Below are 10,417 nucleotides of genomic sequence, written 5' to 3' on the forward strand. Positions count from 1 at the left end.
ACGCCACTACCCCTTCACACACGCAAGCACTCCATTACTCCACCAGCCCGTGCCGCACACACAACTCTCCCACTGTTTCACACTGAAGCAATAATAAACACTTGCAATAATATTTTCACAGCAGCCAACAGCCTGCTGCAGTTCAGAACCTCGTGCAGCTGTGGAGGACGCGTCCACACACACACCACTCACACGCATGCTTGCACACACGCAAACATGCACATGTCACGCCATGCACACACTCACATTTAGGTCACTCTGAGGGTCTTTTCTTTATTTTTTATTTTATTAGATAGTGGCAGGAATAATTCAAAGCACAACTTCATCAAGGCAACCTGAAATAGGTAATGATAGCAGGTTTAGCTTGCATATCAAATATCTTCTTTTTTTTTTAGTTTTCAACTCCTTTAACATTAAGAAAAAATAATAAGTATCACAAGAATAATGTTTTCTTGCTGTGAAATTATTTGAGTGAGTAAATATGTTGTTAGTGTTATTCAACAAGTGTAGGCAATTGTTTGGAAAAGAGAAAAAGTGACAATAAAATAATTCTCATTGCAACATAAGAGAGCCACAAAATCTAAGAAAAACAGAACTCTAGCAAAAACATTAATGCTGCCCCCTGTTGCCTGTAGACCTGTACTGACACTGTCACAGCAAGTTTTTTTTATTTATTTTTTATCTACATTCTTGGTATTACTGTAAAATACAACAAAATAAACTGGAAGAAAAATAACTAATTCCCAATGTATATTAACAAGTTAATCTCTATATTTGTTGCTGAAAGAAATGTCCATTTGTTTTCCTTTTGTCTGCTTTTAAATCCAAGTTTTAATTATTTGTGGGAATCAAAATCACTAATTAATCCAGCTAAATACAAAATAATAATTTACAGTAATAAATTGTCCATAAATTATATGGATTTAACACCCTAAAGTAGTGTCAGTGTTTGTGTTAGGGTTTATGGCATTAAAAAATAAACCACTATATCACAAAAAAACTGTCATTTACCTGTACTGTAACAGATGAAAATTAAATTAAATACATAATGAAATATTTTAAAAGATATTTATATACAATTGGGGAAACATTTATAAAAGTTTCCCATCCACCTCATAGCAAGGAAGTGTGAAAAAGTTCATGTGAATAACATAAATGTGAAAATATATTTTATTTTCACATTTAAAAAAGTAATCATGTTACTGACTAAATCTGGGGGGGGTTTGCACTAAAATACTATAAAAAATGGAGCGAAATAAGAACATAAAATGGTTCAGCTCTCTGTAGAATCCGGGCTACATGCGAATAAAACCCGTGTCACTTTGTTTACCGATTCAAAAAGATTACCTCGAGTGTGTGCACAAGCTTCAGTGTGTGTTTTACTGAGTGATTCTGGAGTCCTTCACTGAGGTGAAGTGGGGGCACATTTAAATGAGTAAAAGAAAACAGCCCCCATTCGTATCCCCCTCCCGCCTCCTCATAGTTTTATAACTGCGTCTATAAATTCAGTGTAATCCACCCTACAAGGCTGATATCCCCCTCCACCACACTCACTATAACTCCGCTTTTGTGAGAATATTAGTTTACAGAACGTGCTAAGTTGAAGCAGGAAGGTTGCAGTCACATGGGAACTTCCCCTGCAGTGGAGGAATATGCATTGAGGGGCACTGGGCTAAGGTTAATCCCCATTCACCCGGTCTTTCACTCAGCCTGCCCGGGCATAATGAGCCCTGCCCACCTCCCACTGCGTCGCTGCTGTGACCTCTGCCCCCAGGTTCACAGCCGCCATCGCTGTCCTCATCTGCAATATTTACTTCTTTTAATTCTCTCCCTCCTCCCCACTGGACATCGTCGTCATTCTCCGCACAGATCGAATGATTCAGCATGAAACTCTTCTCACCTCTCAAATGGTAAAACGAAGCTCCAACAAGTGGAAACCAGTCAGGGTGTGGTGATGTTTTAAGGAACTTTGGATTCAGGAAACGAGAAGCAGCATGAATTCAGATGAACACCTCTTTCTGTAACTGCTTGTTGAAATCATGTTTTTTTTTTATGTTCTGGAAAATGAAACAGAAGAGTTAAATTTAATATTTTATATTACGTTGTTTTCATAGTTTAACGCCTTGCAGGAACCCCAGTTATAAGCACTCAACGCCTGCAGAATATGCTGTTTAGTGAATAACAAATTACAGTTTGAGTCCTTCTGAGCACTAATAACTTGTCTTTGCTGTTCTGAAGCTCTTTGTTCACAGTTGGAGGATTTTATACCAGTGGTCACCAGATATTTTTCAGTTCATCTTTGAATTGAATTTTGTTTCGAGTCTGCAGTGCCACCTGCTGACTGCCAAGCAAGCTGCACCTTTTCACCCTGAACATACAAAACGTGAACTGAGTTGAATCAGCAGCCAAAGACCAAACCGATGAACAGAAAATGCTCAAATGCACTGTAAAAGAACTGCTGGAGAAAAAGTAATGACTACAATAAATCATTCACCGATTAACGGTGAGGTCTCACCCAACAGGCTAACCCGTACAGCGCCATTGTTGTATTACAACCACAAAGTATTTTATTTAATAAATTTTATGCAGTTGAATTTTTCAACATTCTTCCGATCATGGAACAAGTTCCTGACTCAAGGACTATTTTGTTTTTAGTTCCTGGTGAAACGGATCAGCTCCATTTTAAAATCTAGAAGAAGTATACTTGTAGAATCTGGACTAGATCATCTGGACTACAATGATTAGGAGACTTGTGATATCAGATTTTGTAATATTTTATACCTTTATTTTGTAAACCAGGTTCATGTCTCATTAAAAACCCAGATCTGAGATTAAAAAACAAACAAACAAAAAAAAAAGAATGAATGAAAAAAAAAACTTCACTCGGTACAATTTCTGAAACTGGGTGGACTGAACAAATCACATAAAACCTTAGTGACAAATAATAAGGTCAAGGAAGAGTCACCTAAATATAAACAAAAAAAAAACAAAAAAACAATTGTTCTCCAAAAATGATTCATTGTATCGTTTGAAACATGAAATAAAGAACAGAGTCTGGAAACTCAAACCAGACTTACTTCCGTTTTCCATACTTAAAAAGTTGGAAAATGATCTAATCAAATTTCCACAATTGTAAAGACTTTAAGATAAAAGAATAAATATTTTTTTGAGTTCTTGAGATCATATAAAATCCTAATACAAGACTGTGGTTGGAAACTAATGACAAAAGTACAGTGGTAATGGATAAAGCACCTTGGCAAGAGGTGCTAGATAAACTTAATCAACCCCTAACTGTGAAGCAGCTATTTAATCCTCATGGCTTTAATCAGTTCGTTTTAAATAAATCATTTTTGCAAGATAATTGTATTGATAATTGTAAATATTGAACACAAATAAACTGAAAAAGCAGTAAGACAGTATCAACAAACTGTTCAGTGGAAATATAGTCTAAATGGTTAGTAAGCTAAACTTAACCATACAAAGCAGTCTGGCTTCATGTCACTCATACATGTTTACTTTAGTTCTACTGCTATGTGACAGTCAGGCTGCTCAGCTCAATTACCTCTTGTAAAAAAAAAAATTTAAATTAAAAATATGTGAACTCCTCACAGAAAATAAAACTTTTCATACAGCCAACATATAAACTGCAGGAATGAAAAATGCACTAAAACTATTTGGTTGAAACATAGAATAAAAACATTCATTTTTATCAGGTTTGTTTAGCCTTTTCCCTCATGTCATCTGGTGTGAGCGACCAGAGAAAACCATCCTTCTCGTTCTCGCCGTTTCTCGTTGTGCTGAGGAAAAAGAAAAAGATTAAGTTCACCTAACAGCGTCATAGTTTGAGAACGTGGATATAAGGTGACGTTTATCAGTCTGCACCTTTATTTCTCCAGTTTTGCTCTCAAAACTCGAACTGTTCGATGCATCAGACCCAGCACATCTGCAACAAATATGGCAGTGAATCATGCTGCGTGGTGTAGATTTCCTCTAAATCGGCTCAGCCACTCACTGTCGATGAGACCCAAACTCCCTTTCAGGCGGCAGCACCGTCTCCTCTGAGCTCTGTCCTCCGGCTGAAAATCAAAACTCTTCTTTTAATTCTTTGAAAAAGTAAGAGTCGCAGAGCAGCACGCTTCACTCACTCATCGTACCTGCTGCGTTCGGGCTGACGGCTGAGGACGGGACGGGGGAGACGGATGGGGAGATTCTGAGCGAAGCGCTTTGCTTCTGCTGCTCGATCAGCTCCAGCAGTCGACTCCTGGCTGCCGCGCTCTGCCTGTTGAGCTCCAGGAGGCGCTGTTCCACGCTCGGAGTGCGGGAGGACTCTGCCTGAACAGAGATCAACACGGCTCTGGTGTGTTTTCACATCCAAATTCTTTACCTTTCATAGATTTAAATGCCCAGAGTTTTTTCTTGTGTTTAAGGCAATATTTGAAGATAAATACAGGCTTTAGACTCAAAACGTGCACACACACTACAGCAGATAAGAAAGAAGGGATGCAAAATCGGATGAACTGATGAATGGACGATTGACTAACTAGTGGATTGAACTATCAAGCCAATAAAAGTATAAATAAGGCAGGAAAGCAAGTATTTTTCTACAAATATTACTTTTCCAGTAGGAAAAGCTATTATTCAGTGATCTATACCAGTACTATAAACAGAATTAATGCGATCTTGAGATCAGTTTTTTAAAGTTTATTTATTCTAAACAATGCAGATTGTTTTTTTACATTTTCATTAACTTGATGGAATTTGAATTTTAACTAATTTTGTCATAATTCCTAACTTTTATTGCTGCTGATTATGTTGTGAAAATTATCACAACAGTTTTGATATGAAAGAATATTTTAAAAATAATAAATGAGAACAATTACTTTTAAAGGTTTATCTAATTTCCTTTTTAATTGAAGGCATCAGCAGCAAATCAGCGATCAAATCAAACTTCTCACCTGAGAAGCTGAAGATGTTCCCTCTGGAGACTGAAGATGCTGGCCGGTCATCTTCCTCTCTGCAGCGCCGCTGGCTGGACCCGACTTGCTCCGCTCGTTGCGGCTGTCGGCCAATCCCGCGTCCCGTGACCGGAGGCTCTTTGCCTGGCTGAGCTGAGCCTTGATCAGGTCGTTCTGCCTTTTCATCTCAGCGATCTCAGCCAGCATGGCTGCAGGGGAGGGAAGGAGGACGGGCTCATTAGAGGGCAGTGACGACGAGGAGACAGACTGACGTCTCGTGAGACCGGAGGTGGAGACGCGAGACTGGATGTTTTCACAGGAACGCTGGGTGTCTGACGGGGAAAGGCGTCGCTGACGAGGTAACGCATGACCTCCTGGAGAAGAAGGGAAGGAATAAAATTTGTCTTTTTTTTTTTTATTAAAATGAAGACAGGTTAATTAATGTTTCTGGAAACTCACCAGGACTTTGTTGCCAGTTGTCATATTGTTGAGGCGGGGAAAGGAGGACGGCAGGAGAAACTCTAGTTTGTTGTGTTTTCTCAACTCCACCAGCAGACCGACAAACTGCACACCAATAATTCATTATCAATGCCTTACAATCAAAATACAGCAAATCTGCACAACCAAATTCATCTGATTTATACCACAGGACTGGGACACTCTTCCATCAGAGTCTCTGCTTGGTTTTGTCTGTTCTCCCAGTAATCCCAGTCCACCCATCAAAAGGACCACAGAATCCAGCTTCTGCTCCAGCTCTGCTGTCCGCTGCTGAAGCCCCGTCCAGTCAGTTCAACGACAGACAGAAAGAGTGACTAAATATTGAGGAGTGACATCTCATCTGAATGCCATGATTTATCACTCTAGACAGGAAGCCACGCTCAGCCTCACCTGCAGGGCGGCGCCCTCTTCTCTCAGGGTCATGGTTTCAGCTGTCAGTGCGTCCATAAGCCCTCGCTGCTCCTTCAGCTCCTCCTGTAGTCGCCGCCGTTCCTCAGCTTCTTTCTGAGCTTCAGCTTCTCTCTAACAGAAAGGAGGCAGAGAAGAAAATAATGAAAGATTGAAGACGTGAAATCTGACAATAATTAGTCACTGTTTCCCCAAATCTGCTTTTTATGGATGTCTGGTAATAAAGAAAAAAAAAAAGAAAAAAAAAAAAAGAAAACCTGTTAGAAGCCACAACAGACTCGACACTGGGGCAGAGATTCACTTTGAAGCAGAACTACAACCCTGAAACCACTTTGCATCACTCCATTACAAAATGTTGTTGCCATGACAATATCAGCTTTGAGTTTTTTTGCACCACTTTCTGTTTTCCCATCATTTGTCAACAATTTTTCTGAAATTTAGTACCTCAATCACTTTGATCTATACCAGGTGTGAGAAAATAAAATGACAGAAACTGATTTTAATGAAAAGAGACAAATAATTCAACATTCAAATTGCTTAGTACGTCTACAATAAAAATACCTTTCTGAGGAGCTGGACCAAGCGTCCAATCGTGGAGACCAAGGCAACAGAGAATCCGGTAAGACCTTGTCTTCCACTGGGTTCCGGACTCCCTGTTGATTCTGGTGCTGTATCAGAACTCATAGTGTCCAAGTCCGCCTTGACTTGGCCCAACATGTCCTGCAGCAGGCCCAGGCTGGACTGGTCTCCACTAAGAGACGCAACTGAGGAGCCGTCCATCTCCAAGGCCCGACAGACGCCCTTCTTGGTCCTCTCAGTGTGTTTTCTTATTCTTCCTGAGAAAAATGTGAAATGTGGGATAGTTTTGGAAACACTAGAATTCAATTATTGAATAATTAAATCAAGATAAAAAAAAATTTAATAAAACAAAATTAGCTTCTTGCAGATATTACCTGACTGGCGTGAAGGAAGTTCGGCATTCAGGACCTGAGAAACCAGGACAGAAGCCTCTTCCTCGTTTTGATCTGATGGACGCTGTTTGGTCAGAAAACGCTTAACAGCTGCCGTGGCGTTGAGAGCTGGAAAGGAAAAAGGCTGGATGAGTCTTTCTCTCAAACTTTAGTCAATTAAACAGAACAACTGGATGAAGCTTACCAGTTGGGTCAGGTGCTCTGCCTGATCTGATGGGGGTCACAGGGATGTTTTCTTTACCTCTTGCATGAGACCCGAGACGATGACCTTTCTGTTTCTGTGTCGCTCTCGTCAGAGTTTTTGTTTTCCTTATATTTGTCCTGCAAACACAATAATTGTCATTAACTTAATCACATTTTAAGCTGTTTTTTTTTTTCACTTGTGAACGGGTAATGCAATAACCACCAAGGAGGATTTGGGGGAAAAAAAAAAAAAGAATTGGGCACACAAGTTTGAATTTATTCAGATTTTTTTTTTTTAATCCAGTGTTAAATATATACAAACACCTTAATCTCATTAACAAAACCAATCCTTTCACATGACATCCCTAGAAGAGTTGATGCTAAATAGTTGCTTTAACAGAAGTTTAATTTCACAGTTTTAGAATTGGCTCTTCAGAAACAAAATCGACCAGAGTTGAGTCATGGAAAAAGGATTTGAACAAGAATATTTCAGAAGGCGGACGAGTAAAAAAAAAAAATCAGTCTTAAATCACAGAAAAGAACATCAAACTTTTATTTAAAACTACATCAATGCAATTCATCACATATAAATTAATCTAAACTGCTTAATAGTAATTTAAATAGGAACATTTCAGATTAATTAAACCAAAGTTTAACAATGCAGATGAGGATGTGAACCTCCGACTGCAGTCCTTTAATAATAATAGGCTGTTGGTGAATGAATTAATACCTTCTGATGAAACGACTCCCTGAACTGCTTGACAGATCCTCATCTCTGACATCTTCCCTTGAAACTTCTACTTCATTAAGTGCCTGAAAAAAAAAAAAATTTTGCCTATAAAAATGTCATCAAAACCTCTTAGGAAAATCTAAAGGATAATAAAGTGTCATCATTTCATACCTCTTGATCCATTATGGATTGGCTGAGGAGGGACAGTTGGGTTGGAGGATCAGGTCTCTGGAGAACAGGCAGTTCTGAGTCAGAGTCACAGTTTGGAGCCACGGTCACACTGGGGTGCCCTGCAGATGTACACATGTAGCAATAACTATACAGCTGAAGGAGACATCTAAAGAGACAAATATTCTAGAAACAAATTAGTATAATCTCAGAGAGTTCATGTAGAAACATTCACCAGTTTGCCGCCGTGGAGCGTCTCCAAACAGGTCCTTGACCACAGCCAAGGCTCTGTCAGACTGGGCCAGCGCATCGTGCAGCAGCGGCTGTTCAGAGAAAACCTGCAGCAACACATCACCATTCCCCCAGTGAGCTGTGCTTGAAACTTTGTGGGAAACTAAAAAGTAAACCAAGATTATTCATTTCACACACGTCTCTGATGATGTTGAGGCTGGTGTGGTCCAGGCCTGGGGAGCCGCAGGCGTGTCTGAGACGACTTTTCAGGGCTTTCTCTCTGAGCTCCCAGTGAGCTGCAGCTTTATTGTGAGACTTGTGGATCTCATGTCGATGACACTGAGACGGAGAAAAATAAGAAGTCACATCCAGACGTGCAAGCCTGATTGAGATCTATCCATACAGGCTCCATGTTGCGGCTGCAGCCAGAGGTGAATCTACTAAATACTGACTTGATGAGGGTGAATATTTATGCACTTACTTAGTTTCAAAGAAATCGGTTTTCACATTGGCATTAAAGGATTTTTTTTTTCCAAAAAAAAAGAAAAGAAGCCAAATTTTGTTGGTCATGACTGAATTCTACAACCAATAAAAAGAGCAACACATCCAAGGTGTGAATGCTTTTTTATGCACCGCAGCCAAGGAAGAAGTCCTTTATGCAGCTAAACCACATATCTGCGACCAGATTCATATGTACATAATTCACACTATGACATTTTCTCCTCATAAAAAAGTTGTTATAAATAAAAGATCTTACCAGCTCAGCAGAAGTCAGCTTGTGCACAGAGAGATCATTGACAGTGCTCTGAAACAAAAAGGTCAATGATTAGATTTTAAAATAAAGTTGTCCAGCAAAATATGAAAAATAAAAACATGATTGTAGGTTTTGATGATATTAGTGCAACAAAAGTTGTGAGGTTCTACATATCCAGTCATAAAAAGGATCACATTCTGACAACTAAACCTAAGCTCAAGTGTATTTAAAAAACAGGTCTGGTATAAAAATCCCACCTGCTACTTCTGAGTTTCTAAAAGACTCACTTAGTAGGATTATTATTATTATTAAAACAGCCATGTAGCCCAAAACATGTATCATGTGTAAAGTTCCTCCGCAACTCAATGAGAGACTGATAAAGTGACACAAAAATGAATGTAGCATGTTTGTTCGGGTCACGGTGGTTCTAAGATATTGATTCATGAGCGTCTCCATTTTCGCTTCATTTTAATAAATAATGGGTGTGGAATTTGCCTTCCTAAAACTGTACGCTTGAAATTTTACGATGTTTTCTGGGAATAAATTGCATCTAAATTACTATCCTCTCGTTTTCAGAGAGAGCTCAAAGCAAACAGAAGTTGATGTCTTTAATCCCTGATTAATTAAATAATCCGTGCTACTTACCACCCAGTCTTTCTTGGGAGCTGCTGCCTTCTTAGGGCGAATGAGTCGTTTCCCTTTGGGTTGCTGCTGCTGCGGACGCCCCGTTCTCAGAAGCATTGCTCAGACAGTAAATTAGCTGAGAAGCGTTACAAAAAAAACAAACCTACCACTACTTCAAACCTCTGCTTTGGGTTTTAGGGCAAATTAAACCTAGAAGAAACTTTAACGATCGATGTAAAGGAACAATGAGCAGGAAAAGGAGATTTTACGCGGATATAAGCATAACAGAAAAGCTAACGAAAATTTGATACAATTTTTAAACTGTCGCGCGACACTTCCTGTGCTGTTACCACGGATACCCTTGCTTCCTCCTCTGATCGCAGAACAAACTTAAAGGCTCACTACCGCCACCAACCGGCCTGACTAATGGACTGCATGAATGATTTATTCTTGAACTAAAAATTTTTTACTGACTAAAATAATCACAAACATAGCGCTGTATAATAAGTGAAAATATAGAAATAATCTGTTAGCAACACTACAAAAGAAGAAACGCACATAGGCATCAAAAACAATACCTGAACTCATTCCACACCACGGAGGAACGAGTGGGTTATAACATTTTAAGTGTGATTTCTGTACATGTTGCAGAATAAACAGTTACATTGTTGACTAGCAGGCACGTTTAACTAGTCTTAAAATAGCTCTTAGATACGGACAAAAGTTTCAAATGTGCACAGCTAACCTCAGTCTAGTCTTCACTGTCCCTATGTTATCAAGGATTATGAGAAAATGTGTGAATGCAGGCCATCACCACTAGATGGCAATGTTTCTGCTAATATCATGCTGAGAAAAAGAAAAAGAAAGCTGCGGGCATATGCCAAACTGCCCAAAA

At 39.3% G+C, this 10,417-nt stretch overlaps 1 protein-coding gene across 2 annotated transcripts; it reads right to left on the reverse strand.

Moving 5' to 3' along the window:
• Positions 1-2,758: 2,758 nt before the first annotated feature.
• Positions 2,759-10,361, reverse strand: spice1 (spindle and centriole associated protein 1). Of its 2 annotated transcripts, none has more exons than XM_008396312.2 (17): positions 9,544-10,361; positions 8,902-8,949; positions 8,343-8,483; positions 8,149-8,251; positions 7,917-8,035; positions 7,746-7,828; positions 7,017-7,153; positions 6,815-6,940; positions 6,423-6,697; positions 5,844-5,975; positions 5,600-5,720; positions 5,415-5,519; positions 4,956-5,329; positions 4,155-4,332; positions 4,013-4,076; positions 3,883-3,943; positions 2,759-3,797 (listed from the first exon to the last, which is right to left on the reverse strand). In XM_008396312.2, exons 1-17 carry the CDS (start codon positions 9,637-9,639, stop codon positions 3,738-3,740), a joined length of 2,223 nt encoding a protein of 740 aa, XP_008394534.1. In that variant the 5' UTR covers positions 9,640-10,361; the 3' UTR covers positions 2,759-3,737. The 2 variants fall into 2 exon arrangements, with proteins under 2 accessions (XP_008394534.1, XP_008394533.1); XM_008396311.2 differs by having other exon boundaries at positions 5,600-5,723.
• Positions 10,362-10,417: the final 56 nt, after the last annotated feature.

The sequence above is a fragment of the Poecilia reticulata genome, linkage group LG20 (genome assembly GCF_000633615.1).
Source record: "Poecilia reticulata strain Guanapo linkage group LG20, Guppy_female_1.0+MT, whole genome shotgun sequence".
Lineage (NCBI taxonomy): Eukaryota > Metazoa > Chordata > Actinopteri > Cyprinodontiformes > Poeciliidae > Poecilia > Poecilia reticulata.